Source organism: Phlebotomus papatasi, chromosome 1, assembly GCF_024763615.1.
Source record: "Phlebotomus papatasi isolate M1 chromosome 1, Ppap_2.1, whole genome shotgun sequence".
In the NCBI taxonomy this organism is placed as follows: domain Eukaryota; kingdom Metazoa; phylum Arthropoda; class Insecta; order Diptera; family Psychodidae; genus Phlebotomus; species Phlebotomus papatasi.
The window spans coordinates 100,014,532-100,038,797 of NC_077222.1; the positions used below are offsets into that span (position 1 = coordinate 100,014,532).

Below are 24,266 nucleotides of genomic sequence, written 5' to 3' on the forward strand. Positions count from 1 at the left end.
AACAACTGTCACTTTGTGGTACACTTGTCACCTGACCACATTTTCCAGAACCGTGAAAATTGTGAAATTGTGTGAAAATGGAAGCAGAACCTGGTGAAATATGCACGGAAATTGATTCATCAGAGTCCAAGATGTAAGGATACCCAAAAAATCCCAATCTTCCTCAGTGACATTACCCAGAAATCTCCTGGTTTTTAGATTATGCTGCGAATGTGGCATTGCCATTGTTCCCAATCCGGCTAACATGTGCGTAGGATGTCTCCGGACACACGTGGACATCACCGAAGGGATTCCCAAGCAGGCAGTCCTGCAGTTCTGTCGGAATTGTGAGAGATACCTTCAGCCACCGAGTGAATGGGTTCAGTGTTCATTGGAATCCAGGGAACTCCTAGCCGTTTGCCTGAAGCGCCTGAAAGGTCTCAAGGAGGTCAAACTCATCGATGCTGGATTTATCTGGACAGAACCCCATTCGAAGCGCCTAAAGGTAAAGTTAACAGTTCAGGGGGAAGTTTTAGGAGGGGCAGTCCTTCAGCAAATTTTCGTAGTCGAGTACACAGTAAACAATCAGATGTGCGATGATTGTCACCGGACAGAAGCCAAAGACTTCTGGAGGTGCGTTGTGCAGATCAGACAGAGGTCAGAGAACAAAAAAACCTTCTACTACCTCGAGCAACTGATCCTCAAGCACAGAGTCCATGAAAATACCCTCGGGATTAAGCCAATGCACGGTGGACTCGATATGTACTATGCCAATGACAGCCACGCCCGAAGAATGGTCGATTTCCTGCACACAATGCTCCCGGTGAAAACCTCAACGTCCAAGAGGCTAATCTCTCACGATATTCACAGCAATAGCTACAACTACAAGTACACCTTTGCCGTGGACATTGTCCCCGTGTCCAAAGACAGTTTGGTGTGCCTCTCGAAAAAGATGCAGCAGCAACTGGGAAGTATCTCTGCCCTGTGCCTCGTGAGCAGAGTAGCCAATACCATTCACTTAATCGATCCCCTTTCGACCCAATTAGCCGAACTCAATAGCACAGTCTACTACCGAAATCCCTTTGAGCCCATTTGCAATCCCAAATCCCTCCAGGAATACATTGTCATGAACATTGAAGTCATCCCAGATAGGAACAAACCCTCATTTCCCGGTCAAGGAAAAATTTCCCACAAGCATCTTCTCTGTGACGTCTGGCTGGTCAAGGCTGCCGAACTAGGACTCAATGACAACACAATCCACACGAGATCTCATCTCGGTCACATCCTAAAACCCAGCGACACAGTCCTAGGATACAATCTCGAAGATGCCAACATCAACGATGACAACTTCGAAAAATTGGACAAAACCCGCGTCCCCGATGTGATCATCGTCAAGAAATCCTACGGAGATTCCAGTGACAGAATCAATTCCCGCAGATGGAAGCTAAAACACATCCCCGACTACTCCGCCAACATGGATACCGACACCAAGGAATACCATGAATTCCTAGATGACCTAGAAGAAGACCCTGCCTATCGCCAACACGTCAATATCTACAAAGACCCCAGTAAAATGATACCAGTGGACACCAACGACATGGACGATCCATCAATTCCAAGGATAACCCTCGAAGAGATGCTAGATGATCTGGCGCTGGATGATGTTGACATGGAATAAACATTTATTTCACCTCGCACTCCTACAATTTTTTTTCATTTTTTTTTAAACCCCATGTGGGGCAGAATTTTTAAGTCTCACATTTTTTTTACACTATTGTAATCCACTTTATGCAGAATGAAATTTTTTTTTTCAAAATAAATTATCCTTAATTCAAAAAAACATGCTAATACTTTCAATTTCTTATATCGTTTCAATATCCTGCAAAGAAAAAAAAAACATTAGTAAGGATTGGAAAGAAAATCTGGCTTCAATTTGAAAACCAAGATCAAGATGAAGATCAAGAAAATCTCTAAATTATTCATTTTTCATGGTTTTGTTTTGGAGATTGGGTTATCTAAGTAAGACGGCGGTGGACAATTATTTTTAAAGCGTAATTTTTACATATTTTGAGAAACGCTTTAGAGGCATGGAGAGACGCTGTAAGACCTGCATTTTAACGGTTGATGTTGGGGAAGTCTCAGGCTTCGCACATACGTTCCCATCTTCCTTTTATGAATCTGACCTATCTTTGAATTTCTGAAGAAATAGGTCAGATTCCTCAGATTCACTCATTCATTCATGGGAAAAATTTGAAGTGTTCGAAACTAGAATATGTGCGAAGCCTGAAAGACTTTCCCTATTTAAATTCTTTAAATTACAAACACCATTTATTTACATAGTGTAGCCATTTAAGAAAATAATTCGTCACTCAGAATTAAAATCAAGAAAGAGAATGAAGGAAAATATTATGAAAAACGACGCGATATCAAACTTTCCGTAACCCTTTAACAGTTAGAATCTAAAGCGTAATTTTTACATTTTTGAGAAACGCTTTAAAGGCGTGGAGAGACGCTGTAAGACCTGCGTTTTAAAGATCGATGTAGGGGAAGTCTCAGGCTTCGCACATACCGTGCCTTCGAACACTTTGTATTTTCCTATCTTCCTTTTAGGAATCTGACCTATTTATCAATTCCTGAATTATTCGTTAAAGGAACTTGGGAAAAATTTGAAGTGTTCGAAGCCAGAGTATGTGCGAAGCCTGAAAACCTTCTCTAATTTAAATTCTTTAAATTAAATATTTACAAACACCATTTATTTATATAGTGTAACTAAAAAGAAAATACTATGAAAATCGAAGCGATGTCAAACTTTCTTCACTTCGGAGAAAACTGGATGATTTGAGTGTCGCTAGCTCTGATTGACGATTCTCTTTACTCAAACTGAATTAAAGTGCAACAATTCTCACACACTACAACTCTTTTGAACATCCTATTTTCATCCGATTTAATCAAAGGTCCGATTAATCGAAAAATCAATTTTCCAAAATTCGATGTCGAATATTTCCAACACTAGACGATACTTTTTCATAAAATTTTAGTATGTTGTAGCTGAGGTCGAGACCTTTCCAACGGTGGGTCGTATCCGTCCCAACCCATCTCAATGTACCCTGATTCGGCCCTTACTATACCGAAATTGACCGGGCTCTATCTCTAACGTGTATTAACCGATTACAATGAACTTTCGTTTTCTTTTGTTGGCTTTCTGTACTCAAACTACGATAGAATCACCACTTCTCGCCAGTGCCCCACTTTTCGCCATTTAAGGTAAAGTGCCTTCGAGTCGACCGGTTCCTCAATTCGACCGGTGGTCAATATTTGAATGTTTGATGGTGAATTTCTATAAAATTGTCACTGATTCGTATTTATTTATGGAATAATTGACCTATTACTGTTAGATCATACGCCAAATATTAGTGCAAATATAAATAAATTGAATAAATAACTCTACCAGTCGAATTGAGGAACCGGTCGACTTGAGGGCACTTTACCTCATATTGAAATTGCACTTTTCCATTATTTGTGAAATAAATTAGCTGTAAAATTATTTGTGTCTCTACTGCTGCTACTTATACAGCCAAAAACACTATTTTTTTTTGTTTTGAATTGAAGTGTTTGAACATTTTTTAGACAGCAATATTTTAATAAAGTGCATGAAATCCAATAAGTCTTATCAAATATGATAAGTGTCATGAAAGTTTTGTCGAACAAAATTAACGTTTTTGGAGAAATAATTTGTCTATTGAACATTTAATTTTATTCGACGAATACATACAAATGTATATTCATTTGTTTATATTACATTTTATATTATTTTTATATAAAAATGAGCCATGGCGGCAAGTGGTAATATTCTGAAATTGATTTACCACCTGTCGCCATTGCTTTTCAGTAAGCGACGCTAACTTCACGTCATAGATTTTCAGTATTAGTCGTCAAATCTGCTTCGTTTACTTTCTGCAGTAGTCTAATAATTTAACTTTCTCAAACAAAAGTGAAGAAAAATCATTTAGTGAGTAATAATAAGGTGATCATACGGGGTAATCATCTTCCAGATGAACCCCTAATAAAAAAATAAATAAATAAGGTGATCATGAGGAAAAGTAAATGCTGAATGTATTCTTTTCATGAAATTGCCTAAAATAATCGAGTTTGTGGCTTTTCAAGTGGGTGGCGAAAAGTGGTTACAAAATTGGCGAAGTGGTAAAAAGTGGCAACGAAGTGGTTATTTTTGCATTGTTATTAAAAATCAGTTTTTTTAAGTGATCCGTTGAATTAGAGGATTATTGTTTTGACGTATCTAGAGCCAATATATCAAAGTAACTTTGTGTTAAATTTGAGTTATCTTATAATAATGGGTCAAAAGTTATAATAAAGTTAATTTCAATTTTTCCTAAAAGTGGCGATAAGTGTTTACTCCACCTTATTTAAAAATAGAAAATGATCAGTAATAAGCATAGAAAAGTTTATTGTAAGTGAGATTCTTTACAGGCAACCTCGGAGTGCCTGCAACTCGGAATGCGTAAAATTTCTATTTTGAATTGTTTTTTTCCGGTTAAGGAATCACGTCGAGCCAATTTTATCCATTTTAGCTGCCGAGAACAGTTTGCTCCACGCGATTCTCGACTCCCAAAATTCAATTCACAATCAAATTTTCAAGTATTTCGATCTGCAAGCATTCCGAAGTTTCTGTGAAGAATCTCAGCTACCACAAAGTTTTCTGGGCTTATCACTGGTCATTAAGTTTTTTTAAGGATTTTTGATCAATAATTTTAGTTTTTTTGTTATATAAAATGAACAAAAATTGGCAATTTTTTTTCTTTTTCAATTTGTTACTGTCCCGGAGCTTAAACGGTAAGAGATATCAACTTCTGGTTTTTGGTGACCCTCCCTTAAGTCAATATTATTGATATCTTCCCCTCTAAAATATTGTTTTTTTATGTTTTCCTTCGAAATTGGAATAAAAGATTTCATTAATTATGAGATATGTTTTGTAATTAATTTGAACTTACATTTGCGATGTGTTTTTTTCGGCCTTAGGACCCTTAGACCCAAATGGTTTGAGATATCAACTTTTGGTTGTTATTGTTTACTTGCTTTATTATTGTTTATTTCGAAAACGGCTAAGAAAAGATAACTTAAACGGCTAATCGAAATGATAATTTACGATGGTTACGATGATTTCGAGAAATTGTGCTAAGTTAGGACGCTTTGTTTTTGCTAGATTTGTGAATTTTCATTTATCTATTTGACATTCACAATTTGTCTGTTGTGAGGAAATACTGATCATAAATAGAAAAATATGGGCACACTAAATTCATTTTTTACTCCAAAGATCAATAGGTCAGGCGACATTTGATCCCATAATGAAAATATGATATTTTAATATTTAAGTATTATTCACATGTAATTAAATATTCGATCCTGTGAAATATTTTTGTACTATTCTGTGCAAATTGGTCAGAAAATACTTATATTAATTTCGAATGTTAAAATTTTGAAATTTTCTTGATCTCTTACTCTTGATTCGAATTTCAAAATTGAGGCTACTGTCAGGGTACTTACAGTTGGATCACAATCCGCACAATGCCAAGAGTAGCCACGACGCTTTGGTGTCTTCTTGAGAGGCGGCTCCAAGCATGCAAAGTGGTAATTTTTGCGACATTCATCGCACCTGAAATTCACAAAAAAAGAGATCTCTTTCCTGCAAAACTCAGCTCTACAACTCTCTTTAAAGCCATTCACTTACATAACTGAGTTCTGAGGATTTCCCGGCTGACAACAGACGTCGCAAATTTGTGATGCTGAATTTCTGCTGGTGTCTCCACCTCCGGTTGACATGTTGAGGGACATAGTTCGTGGTCTCTTCCTGCGCGGGGAATTTGTACGTGCCACCTTGGGGCTAGATAATGGTGATGTATTCCGTTGAGATTCGACTTGCTGAAAAATTAGGGACAATTTTTCTATTTTCAAGATTTTTATAATTTTTAGCTTATTTCTCTCCTGGAAAATAGATATTGCTATAATTTTAGTTTGATTCCTGTTTTGACTACAGACCTCACTCTCTTTTCCTTCTGAATCCTTTTCCTTGACACTAGGGCTTGGCTGCATGAAAATTTTGTGAAAATCATGAGAAAAAAGGAATTTTATAAAAATGTGACCGAAAAAATGGAAAACATTTAACGGAAGTTAAATAAACGGAAGTTTCGTAAAGGATATTTCTATCAAAACAGCAATTTTTGACGAAAATGCCTCCCAAATGCCTAATTGTCTATTAAAAAGAGTTTTTCGTACATTTCGAAAACGGTTCCAATGATCTTTTTAATTTTCGGATATGATTTTAAATATTTCCGGGAGAGTATTTCGTCCGTATACCAATGACTTGAAACGGCAAAAACTGTTCATTTTTTAACATTCGAGTTTTAGAGTTTCTTGATATTTATAAAATTAATTAAATCAATAGTAAAATGTTATGTATGAAAAAACTGTGCGAAACAAAAAGCTGGGAACGATTTGTGGAGTGTTTAAAAGTTCAATTCGCAATCTCGAACAAGAAAAAGTCAAAATTTCGAAATCCAAAAGCCCGCAAAGTCAAAATCCCGAACGGCCAAATCCAGAAATAGTCGAAATCCCGAATGTTCAACATTCAGAAAATCCACAAAATCTGGTAGAGCCAAAATCCATTAAAACCAACATTTCGAAACCGTGAAAATCCCGAAACGGTCACGATCTCAAAAGGGTCAAAATCTTGAATGGTCAAAATCCTGAATAGGTCGAAATCTCGAAAAGCCAAAATTTCGAATGGGTCGAAATCCAGAAAGAAACTCAAATCTCGAAAGGGTCAAATTTCCGAATGACCAAAACTCCAAAAATGTCAAAATTACGAATGACTAAAACACAAAAAAGGCAATATTCCGAAACGGTCAAAATCCTGTATGGGTCAAAATTCCGAATAGTTTAAATTCCAAAAAGGTTAAAATCCAAGAAAGATCAAAATACTGGTCGAAATCATAAATGAGTCAAAATTCCGAAGGGGTCAAAATCCTGAAAGGTTCGAAATCTCGAATGAGTTAAAATTTAGAAAAGTCCAATACATCAAAATCATGAAAGGGTCGAAATATCGAATGGATTCAAAATTCTGAATGGAAATTTCGAAATCCAGAAAGATCGAAATTTCGGATAGATCAAATTACCGAATGGCCAAAACTCCGGAAAAATCAAAATCTTGAATAGGTCGGAATCCTGAAGAGCAAAAATTCCGAAGGAGTCGAAATACGAAATGGGCCAAAATCACGAATTGCTAAAAACCAGAAAAAACTAACACTCCGGAACGGTTAAGATACCGAAAGAGCCGCAATTTCGAATGCGTTAAAATCTCAAGTAGTCAAACTATTTAAAAAAGTGTCAAAATTCTAAATGCGGCAAAATTCCAAAAGGACCAAAATTTTGAAGGGGTCGAATTACCGAATAAGTCAAAACCCTCAAAATCTCGCACAGCCTAAATTTCGAAAAGGTCAAAATCCTGAAAGGGGAGAGATCCCAGCCAATACTCCGAAAGGGTTTTAAATCTGGATTGACTCAAAACTTCTGCACATCATAAATTCCAAGATAGATGGTAACTTTTTAATTTCCCCTTTACCAAGTGCAAAATTACTTTTACCAAATTGCTCCTTTAACAAACTTTGCCCCCCCCCCCTTCTCCCTTTTCTGTGATCGTGGAAATTTCCTTACTTTAAAAATTAAACTAAAGGGATAATTGCTTTTATTATTTCGGGTTTATCTTTTTCTGTTGATCTTTTACTGCTCGAACTCCACGGAGAGGACTAATCCCTCGATTTTTTCACCCCATCCCTCCCCCAAATTTATACCTTCCACCCCCCGGAGACCACTTTTGCCAACAAATCTTCATGTTTCAGACGATTTTTGGGAAGTGTCCGGCTGTTGCTAGCTCTGCGACTTGGGACCTTCAGAAGATTCCCCATAAGTGGACCTAAGGATCGTTAACATTTTTCTTTTTTGGGATTCCCCGAAAACGCGTCGTGCGATTTTTTTCATTTTTGGATATGTTTTAGAGAGATTACCCAGGCGGACATTTGACCTTTGAATCATTCCTAATAATGATTTTTCAAGGTCAAAGGTTAAAAAAGGCTCTAGAGAGCGCATTTATCAACCGAATGGGGCATGTTTGGGCTCGTTGGAAAGGTCTTGGAATTTCCGACAAAACTGAATCGGTTCCAATCGGGTTTGAACTGGTAATGGATGAACCGGTTCATAACCGGTAACTAATTTTTATTTGAAATTCAATTATATCAGTCCTAAGTGATTTTCGACAATGTTTTGAGTGATTTCAAAATCCGTTCAAATCGGTTTTGAACCAGTAAGTAATTTTTGTCCGAAAATCAGTTTTAATTACTCTTAAAATTTTTTTTGTGGGATCTTTCGAGTGATTTACAAAGTGGTTGAAATCGGTTGAGAACCGGTAAACTGTAAATGACGCGAGTTCGAGCATTTCGCAAAGCCTGGGACGACGCTTTGTAAGGGTCTTCGACAGCTGAGAGACGGCTTAGCGTAATTTGATTCGAAATAATGATTAAACTACATTTCCATAATTTTCCACTAAGTCGCCTCTCGGCTTAACTCTTTCGTCTCTTTTGGGACTCTGAGTACCCAAAGCAGGATATGAATGTTCTGTGAAAAATAATGTTTTTTTAATTATTCAGAAATGATAAAAATCTTATTCTTGTGGATGATTAAAAACTATACGGAAGTCCAAATGTAAGATATTTTTTGTAAGACCTCAATTAATGCCTGAGCTTAGATATTTTTTATAAGTTTAGATTAGCTTAGATATATAGCTCAGGAATTAATTGAGGTCCTGCAAAAAATATCTTACCTTTGGACATCCTTATAGTTTGTAATCATCCAAAAGAATTAAATTTTTATCAGTTCTGAATAATTAAAAAACATCGTTTTTCACAGAACATTCATATGCTTCTTTGGGTACTCAGAGTCCCAAAAGAGACGAAAGAGTTAATTCGTAAGTGTGTCTAGGGTAAAGTGGTACAAGTTGGACAATGGTACAATTTGGACAGGGCTTTTGTCTTAATAAATTTAGTACTTCATTTTTATTTGTATATTTTTAATGCTTTAGTTTTATAATTTGGTTCCTTGTGCTTAAAAACAAATTTTGTACTGTATTTATTAAGAAAAAAGCCATGTCCAACTTGTACCGACGAATTGTCCAACTTCTAACACTAATTCCAAATTATATCACTTTACCTTAGGGCATAACCCATTTTTAAAGTAGGTAGACGACATTTTTCATGCATAAGTTTGTAAAGTGATTCATAATTTTTCTTATGTTCCAAGTCCATTGATCTTTTGAATATTCTTTGATAAGGCCTATGATAAGGAGAGAGAGGTGTTCAGAAAAAAGAGAGACTTTACTCACATTGGGCAAATTCGTGGGTGTCGCTGGTGTTTGATTGCGACAAATCTCCATGGGTCGGCAAATGGGTTCTGGCGGAGGATCACTGTTGCTGGGCACATAGAAGACCTGAGCTTCGCTATTCTCCTGGCCAGCTGGAAATGGGATGACCTTGAGTTTGATCTTAATTGGCGGATGAGGATCACTTGCACTGGGTGCAGCATCGCTTGTATTATTCTCCAGATTGTACTTCTTCTTTCGCTTCCTCTTGTGCTCCTTGTTGGCCAATCTCTCCAATTCTGTGTACTTGCTCTTGTGCTTCTCCTTTCGCTTTTTTCTGTTCTGTTTGTGATTGAACTTGGTGAGATCTTTTTCAATCTTTGCTTCTATTGATGCGTTCAGTTGAGATTCCGTGGCAGGGGGATTTTGTGATGTCTCCGGGGGGTTGATGTCGGATGTGTCGAGTGGATCAGATTGGGAGGATTCTGCAGCTGGAGTGGTATTTTCAATGTAGTACGAGTTGACATGATTGCGCTTTTCTTTTTTGGCTTTGCGCTTCTCACTTTTGTTGCTGGTGCTTCCGGATTCGGTGTTTGGGGGTTGTTCAGGGGTTTTTGTGACAGCTGGATTGGCAGGGGGGGCGGGATCGGTGGAATTCTGAGGAGGGATGATGGTGTTTGGCTGAATGACTGGGTAAATTGATGAAAAGGTGTTGTTTATTGAGAGGATTTTCTTCTTACGTCCTCGCTTTCGTGGTACACTCTTCATGATGTCCTCGATCTGGACCACTGGCATCACGCCCTCCAGCTTCTGATCACCACCTGTTATTCGTCTTGGAATACTCATGCGTCTGTCCACGATTCTGGCCAGTTTTGGACCATTCTTTTGCACCGGAGGCGATTCTTTTTCCTCCACAATAATCCCATCTTTGCTGTACCTCGCCCGGGATTTCCGTTGACGCTTTGGCAGGGATGTTCCTGCGTCAGAATCATCCGAACGATCACATTCTGAACACTGCCAACCGTAGAGTTTGCATTTTTTAGGATGACGCGTCAGCGGTGGATTGAGGCAGCCGAGATGGTAGTAAAAGTGACATGTGTCACATTTGGCCAGAAGATGCTGATCATTGCATCTCTTGCAAATGCCACATTCATGCAGCAATTCATCATTATTCTGTCGTTGGGTACTGAGAATTTTTCCTGAATCATTTTTAGTTCCTGGGAGATTGATCAGGGGGAAGCCTACGCCCATTTTCAGGGCAGCTGCAGTGGGAACGGACATTGGACGTCCGGGAGGTGGCGTAGCTGCAGCTACATTCACCACAGGCTTCCCGATATTCTCAATAGACACGAGATTCTTGGTCGGACAGAGTTTTGTCACATTTCCATGCAATCTCGTGATACTTTCCCGGAGCTGGCTATTGGATTTTGTCAGTTCCTCACTCAGCTTTATCATTTGATCATATTTCTCCCGGAGATGCTTCTGCTCATCCAGCAATCTCCTGTTTGACTCCAACTGCTCCTGAAGATTGATTTTGAGATCTTTCAGCCGAGTTATCCTGTCCAGGTAGTATCCGATGAATTCCACACTGAATGCCGGGGCAATGTGCCATTTTTTCCGGACATCTGCCAGTGCTAGCATCTGAGCTTCCTGGAATTCCAGGGCTTCAGCATCAATTCCCATCAACTGAGCCTTTACGATCAGTCTGCGGCAGGCTGAAGCACTAGTGGCCAGCATCCTTGGCATCTTCTGCGTGGGAACCCAGGGTTCCATTTTAATAGCCTTATTGGCCAGATATTTATTCTTATGCTTCTTCAGCTTCCGCTCAATCCTCTGTTGCTCAGGCGTCGGCTTCTCCGAACGCTTCTGCTCATTCTCGAGCTTCCGGTGCTCCATCCTAAGCCGCAGGGCATGGAAATTCCTCCGGCGATGCTTCAGGAGTGTCTTATCCGAGTGGATTTTGCAGTGAGCATAGAAAGGATCGGCGTGATCAGCTTCCTCGGAATGGGCTTCCGACAGGAGTCCTGCACTCTGAGCACATGTCACATGAAAGTACGTCTTACACATTCCAGCATCACAGCCAATGCAGACTCCTGTCCGGGCAAAACGACCATCTTCGCAGATGGAACAAGTCTTAGCGCCCCATTTGCTATAGGGCATCTCAAAGAGCGTCACAGACGTCAATTGATCCACTTCACCAAAAGCCACTCCCGGCACATAGAGAGCACAAATCAAATGAACCCACTTCCCCACGTCCGTTTCCTTAAAAATGCCCCCCTTATTCGGGCACAATTCACACGTGGGATCCTGAGCACCAGCTTTGCAGGCTTCACAGAACCAGGGTTCGGTAGAGCAGGATGATACAGTACTCGACAAACTGGCAGTGTCATTGACCCCGTAGCAACCTTCATGCACAGTCACACCGCATCCATCGCACTCCACAATCTCATTGGCATCGTCACTGCGATCTCCCAAACAGGCACAGCAAATAGGAGTACTCAGCAACTTTGGATCCAATTTAGCCTTCACCTGCCCCAATAAATGATTCACAGACAAAACTCCATCCTTAGGATCGGCATTCAATTCATATTTTGTCTCTGAACTTCCACTCTCTGATTCCTCCTCCGAGTCATCATCATCATCATTATTCTCTGCCACTGAACAAACAAAAACTCAATCCCTCCCTGGATATCAAAAACCCTAAAAACTCACCTTGCTCCTCTCCGCTGTTCTCAGAGTAATCATCACTCTCCTCAGCATGATCCTCAATTCGAAAGTCACTGTCTGACGAACTCTCACCCAGATCAAAGTCCAGAAGAGTCTGGGTGGTCAGTCCAGTTCCACGCTTTTTCATCTCTTTTGCTGCTGGGGTGTGTGTGATTTTTATCCAACCCCCCGCAATATCAAGCTCAATTCCTAACCTCAAAATAACACACAAACAATCAAGCCGCTTAGCTTTTCAGCTCAATTTCCTCTATTTCAACTACACTTGAATAAAGATTGTATTCAAAGGAAGATATAGCACCTTTCAATGTGTCCCTTTCACCACAATTCTGGCCAAGAGAGTCATTTTTCCAGCTAAAAATCCCACTGACAAAAGTGCTTCTTCCAGAAAACAATGATTTATTCGATATATCGCCAGGCACAGCGATATATCGCCGTAGCTGGCGATATATCGAAGACCGTTTGGGGAATTTCTCTGTTTTTCAAAATGGACTGATTTGTAACGGTTTTATCTGGGATTAACCCTTTAACCCTCTAATAGTGTTTTCTTTAATATCCAAAAAAAGTAGTTAAATAATTTTGTCTAGGGTAATTAATGGTCCACTGAACTCAAAAATACCATCCATTCTTCATTATCTGTTTCCGTTTGGGCGCCAGGTGAGAAAAAGTAAAGACCGCCTCCAGGCGGTCATATCGTCATATCAAATCAGCATTTATCGTAACTTCATTTTTGCGATTTTGAGATATATACATATTTGAAATCAGTGTAATTTTGTTTATTTAACGCACTTGTGAAAAAAAACTTTTATAAGCCCAATAAAAATTATTTTAAACAAAAATTATCGTAAGTGCCCTTAATTAAGAAAAATTTATCAGAATTTGTCGTAACTTCCATTTTTGGGGAAGTTACGATAAATTTCCATACAAAATTTTTAATAATCAGCATTTGCCGTAACTTCTTTTGCTCACTTGCGTGGCTTGTAATTTGCAGCAAAATTGAAATATTTCTCAACAAAACGTTTACAAACTCTTCCAAATATCGAAAGACAGTGCGAATAGTGTAAAATGAAATCATTTTAATTCAATATTTGCGAGAAAAAAGTGAGAAAAAATCCCTTCCCATCTGTCATTAATTCAAAACAAAACAAGCGACGTGGCGCACAAAATTTATTCAATAAAACTTATGAAATAAAACCTTTTAGGGACAGGGATAAGAGTTTAATTGACTAATTTAGTGAAATAAAGGCACTCATTGACACTAGAATAATTCAAATTGATATAATGCATTTTAGAAAATTGTCGTAACTTCCAACATTTCCATACATTGGAAGTTACGGCTTTATAAACGATGGAAGTTACGATAAAATCTTATTGTGTTTCATCGAACATATATCTCAATATCTCAGCTTTTAAATCATTTTATAAAGATTTTCTCGAGTTAACTTACAGTTTATTAGTGCCACTTTTATTATTTTGACTCAAAAGTATCGCATTCGGGGCTCATTTTTAAGAAAAATAATATTGAACTGAAAATTTCGTCTCCTGAAAATTTGTCAAAAGGAAGTTACGACAAATGCTGATTTAACTGACGATATCTGTTTAACTCTTTCGTCTCCTTTGGGACTCTGGGTACCCATGGAAACAACAATTTTTTTAGACTATTTAGAATCGATAAAAATCCGATTCTTCTGGATAAGTACAAACTATAAGGATGTCCAAATCTAGGATATTTTTTGCAGGATCTCAATTAACTCCTGAGCTAAGATATTCTTGGTCAAAAATCGTGAATTTTCGATTTTCTGCTTCCTTGCAGATATTGTGACTTTTTTGATATTTCTAGACTAGAATCAGGAAAAACCTCTCGTGGCCAATAAGTATGATAACTAACAATTACAGATTGCATAAATTCGAAAAATATTTTTTTCTTAAATTTTCAAGAAACTTGTTCAAACTTTATGGGTACTCTCGTCCACAAAAATCTAGAGGCCAAATGTAAGGTTATACCGCCAATGCCCGCCATTTGCTTTTTGACCACAACCTTGTAAGAAAATTCCATGCGTGAGCGAAATTTTTGCCAAGATGGCCGATAATTTTGACATTTGGCAGCGAGGGAGCATTGCTTTCAGGGAAGTTTTTCCTATTGTTCCAGATTTTGGTGAATTCTGATTGTCCAGGAAGTGTTTTTTTGGCTTTTGAGAAAGCTTAATGTGTCTGCAATAACATCGTGTTGAGAGAAATGTGTGTTAAAGTGTTTTTGTGTGAAATATTTTGAGGAATCTGTTGGCAAGCAGGAGCTGGGTGTCCTTTTTAGCACTTCCTGGACATCCCACAAGATACTGGTCAATAATTCTTCTTGTTTTAGTGATCAACATTGTAAAGGAGTCATTTGACACGCAAAAATAATTCACAAAATTGATATTATTGGCTCTTGGAAAATTGAAGTTTGTCCAAGTTTGTCTCCTTTTCGTTCTTTTGGGGACGAGAGTACCCATGAGTTTTCCAATTTCCCAGAGGCGGAGAAAATTCTTTCTCTACAAAAGTATCATATTTGACCACTAAGACTTACAATAAAGTGAGTTTTACTGAAAATCGTTCGCTGGATATGTTGTGGTCCGGAAAGAGTTAATTCTTGGCGGAACTCGCGCTAATCTGGCCAGGGAACTTATGAGAAACCCGGGAAACTCACGAGAAACCTGCAGGAAACTTATGGAGAACACTGGTAAAATTAAAAGTTTCACTGGGGATCCTTCTAAAAAGGGGTCATAGCCTGAAGGGCTCAATTTCATGAAATTTTATTTACTTAATTGGTGGCTACAACGCCCATTTAAGGGACAAGGCCTTTCGAACTAACCTCCTCCAGTCCTGGCGACTCTCCGTCAGCTCGCTGCAGACATAACTCATTTTTAACAAAATTACCTTTAATTTTTAAAATAAAAAAAAACAGTGGATTTATTAAGTTCTATGAGTCTAATTTACCTCAAGGGGTAACTCATTCCAACTTTTACTCACGAAGGGTTTCTGTTTCCTCGAGTTTCGTGATGCAAAACTTGGATTTCTAGGGTTTCGTGATGTAACAATTAAGTTTCTCGGATTTAGCGTTGCAAAAAGTGGGTTTCTCGAGTTTCGAGAAAGATTGAAATCTAGAATGTTCTGGCAAGAGTTACAAGCATACGCATAAACAAAAAATGTGAATACGAGAAAGATAATTCATTTACGGATATTGAACTGATTTCAAGATCATTTCGAAAAATTCAAATTTAACAAAATCGGTTAAAAAGTAGGCCACCTCCAGACTGGTTAAACTTTAACCTTCAAAAACTAAAGATGGCGACTTTTTAGGTCATAGGTATGTTTGGACAAAATGCTCACCTGGGCCATCTTCAAAACATATCCAAAAATAAAAGAAATCGTAGGAGCCATTTTCGAAATAAACAAAAAAACGTTGTAGAAAATAAAAATCATAATAATAATCCTTGTGTCGACTATTCGCACTATTCGTATCTAATTCCTATCTCTTACCGTTTGGCGTCTAGATGAATAACAATTAAACGGATAGAAGAAAAAAAGAATATTTAAAAACGATAGGCCGGTTATGGGTACTTAATCGATTCATTACCGATTCTGACCGATGCAGTCAGGTTGAAAATTTCAAAGAATTTTGATTTCATGAAGTTTTACCGATCTAAAAAGTGTGCCAGTGACATAAATTTTTATTTTGATGTTTAGGGGAAGAAGAAGAGTACTAGTGAGTGTAGTGAGTGGGATGGACATACGCATTCGTTCAAGAGAGAAAGAGATGTAAATTTTGATTTCATGAAATTTTTCTGGCAAAAGTTTTAAATTCCTTAGATAGAGCATAGAACAGAACCTTATTTGTTATCAATTTATATCTTAACATTTTGAGGATAATTTTTGATAAGATTTCACAAAATTTTTAAAGAAAAACATTAAAATTTGTAGAGGCAAGAAAATAATTTATTTACCTTTGTTTTCAATGTTTCGTTACACTAGCGTTCAAAATATTACATTTAATATAAATCGATGGCTATTTTTTCATTAATTTTTCAATTTGGGTGTCACATTAGCATTTTGCATCAAGTTTCTCCGTAAGAGAGAGTGTAACCATAGGAAAAATATTCAATTTTCATATAATTTCTTCCGTTACAGCTATTTATTTTCTTTGTAATTATAGTATTTTTTTTAAATATTTATATTTTCTTGCATTTTATTATACTCATCATTTGAAAGCTATTGCAAACAGATTGCTAAAATGATATGACAAAAAATGATATTTCAAAGTAAATTTTAGTGATAAATTTTTAATTAAAATAAGTTCCAGCTCAATTTCTAGCACATGATTATTTTTGATGTAAATGCATATTTTTTTTTTAAATGTTTCTTCTTCAAAAATAATCTTTTCTCTATAATTCATGTTTTTCATGACACAGTATTTCTATTAATTTTGATTTTTCAACATCTATTAAGTAATTTTCTATTTCTCAAATTTTCTTTTTTTTTTTCTTGTGAGTTCTAATAGTTATTTAATATACATCTTTCTGGACACTTGGTAAATATACTTTTGGTAAAAAAAGAAGAGAAATGTACAAACTATAATAAATACATCATTTTTTACTTAAGTTTCTTCGTAAGAGTGTCTAAAAAAAATTCATTTAAAATTCGTGTCAAATAAAATTGCTCATAAGATTTGTTATTATCATATTTCACACGCATGTTACTCATTTCCTTTACAATGCACTTTCCATAAAATTAATTTAAATAAAATTGCATGGAGTTGTGTTGTGTTAAAATGCTGCTAATTTTCTGGTTTGACCAAGAGGTTATATATTGGAAATTGAGGTTAGGTTGGACTTAACCTAGAAAATAAACTGAAGAAAGCATGGGAAGGAATTTTGTTATGTTTTGTAAGTTTGTAAAAAATTTTCTATAAAATACGAAATCCAAATCAAAAGGATCAATAACAAATTGTTCAATTTTAATGATTTTAAAGATTTAAAAAATTTTTTTAAATGTAAAATAAACTATTTACTTTCAATTTAAGATTAGACTTAGGATACCAATATATAGTAAACTGATTGATTTAATATATCTAATGAGAACGGACTATGATCTTTTTCTTAATTTTTATTCTCTACAACGTTTCGGAAACACGATATCACCTTCATCAGGTCTACCCGAAAAGTTGTAAAAGTGAAAAAAGGTCATAGTCCGTTCTCATTAGATATTGCACAACCTCAGACCGTACATAGTTAATTGATTTATGTCACTTATTGAATGAAAATATATTCTTTTTGAGGTTAAGTGCAACATAACCTCAAAATCCAAAATAAATCGGCCAAATTAGTTATTGCAGCTCAATGTTAGACAGTTCCTAAAACATTTTATCTCCACAATTTGAATAACTAATTTATCCTTACGCTTAACAGATTATTGTTCAAATAAGTTTCTACAGTTCCAAGTTTTTTTTCTCATTTATTTGAAAGGCAATAAGTGATAGATAATTTTCCTATTATGTCTTTATCTACTTTAGAATAATTTATTTCGTTTTTTTTTTATATGAATATAACCTTAATTGTTTTTTTTTCTTATTTCTTAAGTGATATCGCATTACAATTTTTCAAATCAGTATGCAAAATTTATAAAAATAATAGTCAAGCTATGTTATTTATTTTTAAATTTCACAAAATATAATATCGCGGGATATTCTATTTATGATACAGACGTTTATTAGCTCTGTGATCGTGATTATTAGAAAAATATACTTTAAAATCTTTCTTCTTGGGAATTAAACCTTTGTTTTTTTTATATCTTGTACTAAATAAATTTTTGGTATAGCAATACTAAGTTGTTAAAATAAAGAAAAGGACGCTCCACAAGAAAACATAATACTTGAATTTGTTAGAAATGGATTGGATTTAATTTTTGTGTGAAGTAAATCAACTCAAAAAAATTAAGACTGAGGTGTAAGAGGTTTAAATCTGTGTGTTTTTTAAATCCAATCTACTGGCAGTTTCAAGAATACATTTAGCATGGAAAAGAACTTACTTTTGGTAAACTCTCTGTATAGTGAAGTTCTCTATGTTAACCCATTAATTGGTAATAAGAAAAGAGGTAAAATCTCCAGTAGAAATCATTTAGTAATTGTATCAATATTTCAGAAATAGAATATTCAAAATAACTACTAGGAAAATGTGAGCTAGAGAACTCTTAAGCACTGTTGATGATGATGATAATGCTGTAATTGGACTGAATTTCACGTCACTTTCTTGAAGAAGTGGAAAATCGATTACGTGGATGACTCCGTTTGTGCACTCCACATCCGGACGGAACACGTTAATCCATCGATTGTTGAACTGGATTGAATATCCTGTAAACCAAATATTTATTTAAATCAAAATCTCTTAATCGTGCAGTCAGACGGAAGATTGTCAGGAATGGCCGAATCGTTGAATAGATTTTTAAATATTTACAAAAAATAACAGCCTTTGAACACTTTGAACATTTAAGACTAAATGTCACTCACCCGAATTAATATTAGGCTGTTCTTGATGATGAGGATTATACATATGATTATCTTCCTCTATTTTTTAAAGAATTAGTAAAAGGACGTTAGTAATAAAATCATAAAAATATAGTCTAATTATTTAAAGAAAATAGGAAATAATTTTATTTTACTGCAGTTTTTTTTTGTTTCATACTCAGGGAGATAATTTTTGAAAGATTAACTTCCCGAGATACGGGAAAAGTGCCCATGCTTCGTACGATACCAAGCTTCGTAGTTTTTTCCTATATTTTTCCTTTTTTTTTTTTTTTTTTTCCTATATTTTTCCTATATTTCCCCTTAGTTTTCAAAATATGAGGGCGTTGAGTCACATTTATTGAGATACATAAAAAAATTTAGTCATTACGAAGCTTGGGATCGTACGAAGCATGGGCACTTTTCCCCTATCTCGGAAACACTCAATTGAATACGATGATATTGATCTATAAAAATAAGTCACGCCCTGTAATCGATTTTAAGAAAAGAAAATATCGTGTGATTTATTGCATTATTTTTCACATGGTGCAATTGTTTTATCTTGCGTAGAGGTTATTTTAAAATGTGAGGTTATGTGGAAATTAACCTAAAGGAGCAAGTCATATTTAGGAACTTAGTACTTTAGTTTAGTGTATTTCTCATCTAAACGGAATTTTTAAAATAAATTCTTCAGGAACAAAAATTCGTCATAACTTAAGGGCTAAATATATACATAGCGCTCTCCAATATCCTGCACATCCATGGTCGCCTGGCAGCTGCCAAACACTAACGGTTAACGAATTCATTTTTTTTTTTTAAATAAATAAGCAAATCTAAAAAGGATATCAATGCGTCCTAAAGTTCTGGAACTTGTTACTTAGATGCTATACCTCAAAAGTACTTTCGTAACATTTACTGCTTACCGGTTCTCAATCGATTTGAACGGATTTGTGAATTAATCAAAAGATCCCGCAAAATATTTTTAAGAGTAATAGAACTTATTTTCGGACAAAAATTTATTATCGGTTAATAATCGTTTCATTACGGAGTTAGAAAGGGCCAAAAATCCAATTTTCAAATGGCCATATCTCTGATTTTAATTGTCAGAATTGGAAAAATTTTCGTGTTTTGAAAAACTCTCGTGGAGTACTATAACTCTTGTGACACCCTAGTTCATCCAATTTAATTGACTACGGTCCGATTAATCGAAAAATAAATTTTCGAAAATTCAATGTCAAATATTTCGAAAACTGAACGATACTTTTTCTTTTAATTTTAATATGTGGTAGCTTATTAAGCGATTTTAATGAACTTTCTTTTTCTTTCGTTGGCTTTCCGCACTAAGATTATTTAAAATAGAAAATGACCAGTGTTAAGCCCAGATAAGCTTATGGTAGCTCAGATTCTTTACAGGCAATCTCGAAATGCGTGCTACTCGGAATACGCGAAAATTCGATTGTGAGTTGAATTTTGGGGGTAAAGAATCGCACCGAGTAAACTGTTTTTGTCGGTCAAATTTAAATCTTTACGCATTTCGAGTTGCAAGCACCCCGAGTTGCGCGCATTGTAAAGAACCTCAGCTACCATAAGCTTATCTGAGCTTCTCATTGCTTTATTACTGCCCCAGTTTCCCCTATCTAATTTTTTTATAAGTGTATTGATGAACAAAAAATCGTTGGATTCTAAACAATTTTACACGTCTAAATGTCTCTGTAATTCGGAAGATATTTCCAACCCAAATGCTCGAATTTGAGAGAGTCTACTGTACTCTGTGATTTTTTGAGGTTAAATGCGACATAACCTCTTTTATCTTTATACAGTAGACTCTCGCTTTCCTTTTATTTTATCGTGATTCTTTATAATTGAGTGCTTTTTGTGGAATTTGACTTTGACGCCCAAATTTCTAAATAAATCGGATGACATTTTGCGCCAAATGCCCAATTGAGAGGGAGTCTACTGTAAGAGCCTTACTATGCGAATCATGCTCAAAATATTTTCCTAGATCAGAATTTGCTTCGTTTTAGAAAATCCTTTTCTGACGAACAACGAAACAGTTGAATATATTAATAACCTGTTTTAGTTAAATACAGAATATGTTTATCTCTTAGTGTCTGATGTATAGAAGAAGTATCTTCAGACTGATCATAAAATTGCTGGATAATTTGTTCTGTTCTTTGTACACTTTTATTATACCATATTTCCATAAGAGGTTTCGTAGCATATTTTTCTCTATTTTTTTTATCAACGTAATATTTTTATTATTTCAAGTTCTTTTAATTTAAAAAACTTTAAAAATTCTGCCTCTGGGACTTGATTTTCAAAGACCTTTTTGCAAAAAAAAAACATACTTTTCTGTGGACAAGATTTATTGGAATTGGTTCGTCTGAAATTCAAAAACCAAATAAGGTAAAGTGCCCTCGAGTCGACCGGTTCCTCGACTCGACCGGTGGTCAATATTTGAATGTTTTAATGGTGAATTTCTATAAAATTGTTACTGATTCGTATTTATTTATGGAATAATTGACCAGTTAATGTTAGATAATACGCCAAATATTAGTGCAAATATAAAAAAAATGAATAAATAACTCTACCGGTCGACTTGAGTGCACTTTACCTTATTTTCTCTTAGCTGATGAGTTAAACCAGTCCTTCAACGAAAGGTTTTTAAAAAAATTAAATTCCAGTTTTTGGGGGAATTTTATAAAAAAAATCATTTTTGACGTATTTTACACCACGTTTCGAATTGTAGAAAAAGTTGTAATTAAGTAAACGTAAAATTCTTCGTTCAAGGGGTTCAAGGATTAGTTTAACTCATCAGCTAACAGGAAATATTAGGTTTTTGGATTTCAGATGAAGCAATTCCGAGAATTTTTTTTTAAATTTTTTTATTGAAAATTTTAGAAAATATAGTTTAAATGTTTTGCTTTTATGTAAGGGAAGAGGACCACGGATCGGAATGTTTAGAAACATGCTCCATATTTAGTTGAAAATATAAGCCTCAAAATACTTTTTGGTATTTTTGTTGATACTAATTACTCTATTAATTATCCATTTAACTATATCTGTGCATTTCATTTATAAATCATTACAATAAAGTAATAAAAAATAGGTATTATTGCGCACTTGCCTTCTGTACCTCGGATCGTCACGAATTAAATCAGGTGTCTCACAGAAAATTGGTTTTATAAATTAAATCTGGGTTATTGCAATGCATTATTATGAGAGTTAAATGGTAAAAAGTAGCTAACAATTTTTAAAAATTCATTTTATTTGGAGCAACGATCCGGTATTAACCTGACGATCCGAGGAACACTGCCGATCGCTGGTGCTCTTCCCTTAGCTAATTGCTTAAATTAAATAAATTTTATATTATACTGAAAATAATTTAGAGAAAATATTATTTTTATAGTCTTCTTGACCCACATAACCCCTTAAGTAAAGTAAGGGGCGTGGTCTATTTTTATAGTTGTGTTTCTCTTCCTCAAAATCTCTTCTAGGTTGAAACGACGAGGTTGATTTGTGATTTGCTCAAGAAATATAATAATTTCAAAAATATTTTGTAGGGGGAAGTGGGGCAGCTTTGAGATTGGGACTTTTCTCCTATTTTTAAATGGAGTTGAGCCATATCATAATGTAATTTAGCTACTCAATCTTTTTGTGGAATTAAGTTATATCATGATAAGGTTCAATTTAAAAATAAGAGAAAAATTCAAATTTCAAAGCTGCCCCACATTCCCTTATTCATTAAAATTAATTGGTCATTTTAATGGTCTTTGGAAAAAGGAGTGACTTTAAATGTTTATGGACAGAGTTGAATATGAAGGTTATATACATTATCTTTCCAATTAATGATTTAAAAAAAAACTGCAGTGAGGGACTTTCAAAAGTAGTACTCACGTCGATTCTCTTCCCGGATTTTCAGCTTCAAGACTCCTCTCATTGCTGGCAAAACAACCACAGAATCATTGGCAATTGCCTTAAGATCTGCCATGGTGTAGGCATTGTCTGCGAGAATCACATGACGCTCGAGAATGGAAGTTGCCTTTTTGAAAAGATTTTTTTTAAATTACAATTTTTGGTAATATTTAGAATTCGATGGGGATATGGGACTCACGTGATAAGAATAGTGAGGCATAAAGAGTTTTTTGTAGGTCGAAGGCCAAGTCCTATCTAAAGCTCCCCATGCTTTGTCTCTTGGCACGAAAAATGTATATCTCCTTTTAACGTTATCTAGTTGGTCGTTGAAATGACCCGGAATGCCCAAATGGTAGGTTTTACTAAAAATATACACGAAAGTTTTGCTTAATTACTTTTTCTCGTGAAAATGGGGTATCTTTTTGTGAAACTTTCAGGAAAATTTCTCAATTTCTGCTCTAGTACATTCTTTGAAGTTTCAAAGTAAGGAAGAACTTTATTTTAAGGATCTTTGTGCAATTTTTTTTTGAGTCACTTGACTGGAAGAGGATACCTTTGAGGAGGAATTCTTCTTGAGAAATTTTTCTCAAAGTTTCCTCTACGATAATTTGCTGCGCAATTGGAAATTAATTTTGTGAAAGAGTTGAATATTTTAAAGCATTCTTACTTTAACATTGGATCGGTCTCTAGTTTCCCAAAAACTGTTGTGTATGGAATGCCAAGAACTCGGTCAATGATGTGTACATATCCATTTGTTGCGGCAATATCAGCCTGAATGAGGGTGGCATTAACTCCTCCACCCTCCACTGTCACAGTTTCATTGTTATCCTGGTCAGCTATTACGTTGAAGTACAGGAACTTCTTATCGGCATTCGTGGCGACTTGGGAAATCTATCATTAAACCACCCAAGAAGTATTTATTTAATTACACTCTCAATCGATTAACCGTCTCCCCTATATTTAGAGAGAGGTCCGCAGTCAACTCACCGCATTTACGTTATTCTTCTTAATCTTATCAATTGTCAGCCTGTCCTTCACAATGTGTAAGTTCAGGATATCACGCATCTTTTCCGTGTCTCTGAAAAAGAAATATGATTTACCATTTGTTCAAGAAAATAATGATAATTCTCTCTGGGAAAAAAGTACTTTATTAAGTTGTCCAAATTGGATGTGGCCCAGGCTTCGTTACTTGGAGCAAAGAGTGTGACATTTTTCATTCCGTTGATGCTCTGCATAAAGTCACTGCCCACTTTCATAATGACTTCATAGAATTTCTTCAGTGGTCCGTCATCCTTGTCCTGAATTCAAGAGAAAATTGGGAAAAATTTATTTGTCCCCTTTTTGGTCTCCTCTTTCTGGTTTATTAAATTTGCTAAATCTCTGTGATTACAGTTGATTAATTTTTAGATTTTATTATATAAATGGAGTTATTTCTATACAAAAGATTATTTATAAAGCACTCTAATGGTGCACTAAATTAAGAGGCACGCATTAAAGTGAAGAATTTTGCCTTAGCTAGTGAGATTATTACGAGGTGTTAAAATGAATATGACCATTTGAATGACTTTTCTTATTCATAGAAAGCTCAAAGTTTAGTTAATTTGAATTTCACACCAATAATTGCATACGATGGGAAATATAAATAAAGATTTTTCTCATATGAGAACCGGTTAGCGTCGGGGGTGTAGG

General features: G+C 35.5%; 3 protein-coding genes across 5 annotated transcripts in view; 1 reads left to right on the forward strand and 2 right to left on the reverse strand.

Moving 5' to 3' along the window:
* The first annotated feature begins 1 nt into the window (after window position 1).
* Window positions 2–1,819, forward strand: LOC129810068 (60S ribosomal export protein NMD3). The gene is made up of 2 exons (XM_055860316.1): window positions 2–133; window positions 199–1,819. Exons 1-2 carry the CDS (start codon window positions 78–80, stop codon window positions 1,655–1,657), a joined length of 1,515 nt encoding a protein of 504 aa, XP_055716291.1. The 5' UTR covers window positions 2–77; the 3' UTR covers window positions 1,658–1,819.
* LOC129810061 (PHD finger protein 14) lies at window positions 1,639–12,552 on the reverse strand. 2 transcript variants are annotated; one of them, XM_055860300.1, is made up of 6 exons: window positions 12,116–12,552; window positions 9,428–12,060; window positions 6,034–6,081; window positions 5,726–5,916; window positions 5,542–5,650; window positions 1,639–1,858 (listed from the first exon to the last, which is right to left on the reverse strand). In XM_055860300.1, exons 1-6 carry the CDS (start codon window positions 12,255–12,257, stop codon window positions 1,841–1,843), a joined length of 3,141 nt encoding a protein of 1,046 aa, XP_055716275.1. In that variant the 5' UTR covers window positions 12,258–12,552; the 3' UTR covers window positions 1,639–1,840. The 2 variants fall into 2 exon arrangements, with proteins under 2 accessions (XP_055716275.1, XP_055716276.1); XM_055860301.1 differs by lacking the exon at window positions 6,034–6,081.
* A 3,528-nt stretch (window positions 12,553–16,080) lies between these two features.
* The window catches only part of LOC129810064 (fasciclin-1-like), a 42,760-nt gene continuing 34,574 nt past the window's right edge, over window positions 16,081–24,266 (reverse strand). Inside the window, exons 7-13 of one of the 2 annotated variants that reach the window (XM_055860310.1) lie at window positions 23,724–23,875; window positions 23,565–23,655; window positions 23,245–23,468; window positions 22,777–22,939; window positions 22,560–22,704; window positions 18,669–18,725; window positions 16,081–18,512 (exon numbers count right to left, since the gene is read on the reverse strand). In XM_055860310.1, coding sequence (XP_055716285.1) covers window positions 18,292–18,512; window positions 18,669–18,725; window positions 22,560–22,704; window positions 22,777–22,939; window positions 23,245–23,468; window positions 23,565–23,655; window positions 23,724–23,875 — 1,053 coding nt within the window. In that variant the 3' untranslated portion in view covers window positions 16,081–18,291. The remainder of the gene's footprint in view (window positions 18,513–18,668; window positions 18,726–22,559; window positions 22,705–22,776; window positions 22,940–23,244; window positions 23,469–23,564; window positions 23,656–23,723; window positions 23,876–24,266) is intronic. The other variant, XM_055860311.1, reaches the window with a different exon arrangement.

Bases quoted from the DNA above. Each gene is read 5' to 3' on its own strand.
- LOC129810061 (XM_055860300.1), bottom strand. From the start codon at position 12,257: ATGAAAAAGCGTGGAACTGGACTGACCACCCAGACTCTTCTGGACTTT. The intron at 12,061-12,115 runs GTGAGTTTTTAG...TTGTTTGTTCAG, and splicing joins GAACAGCGGAGAGGAGCAAG to TGGCAGAGAATAATGATGAT. The intron at 5,651-5,725 runs GTAAGTGAATGG...TGTGAATTTCAG, and splicing joins AATCCTCAGAACTCAGTTAT to GTGCGATGAATGTCGCAAAA.
- LOC129810068 (XM_055860316.1), top strand. From the start codon at position 78: ATGGAAGCAGAACCTGGTGAAATATGCACGGAAATTGATTCATCAGAG. The intron at 134-198 runs GTAAGGATACCC...CCTGGTTTTTAG, and splicing joins GATTCATCAGAGTCCAAGAT to ATTATGCTGCGAATGTGGCA.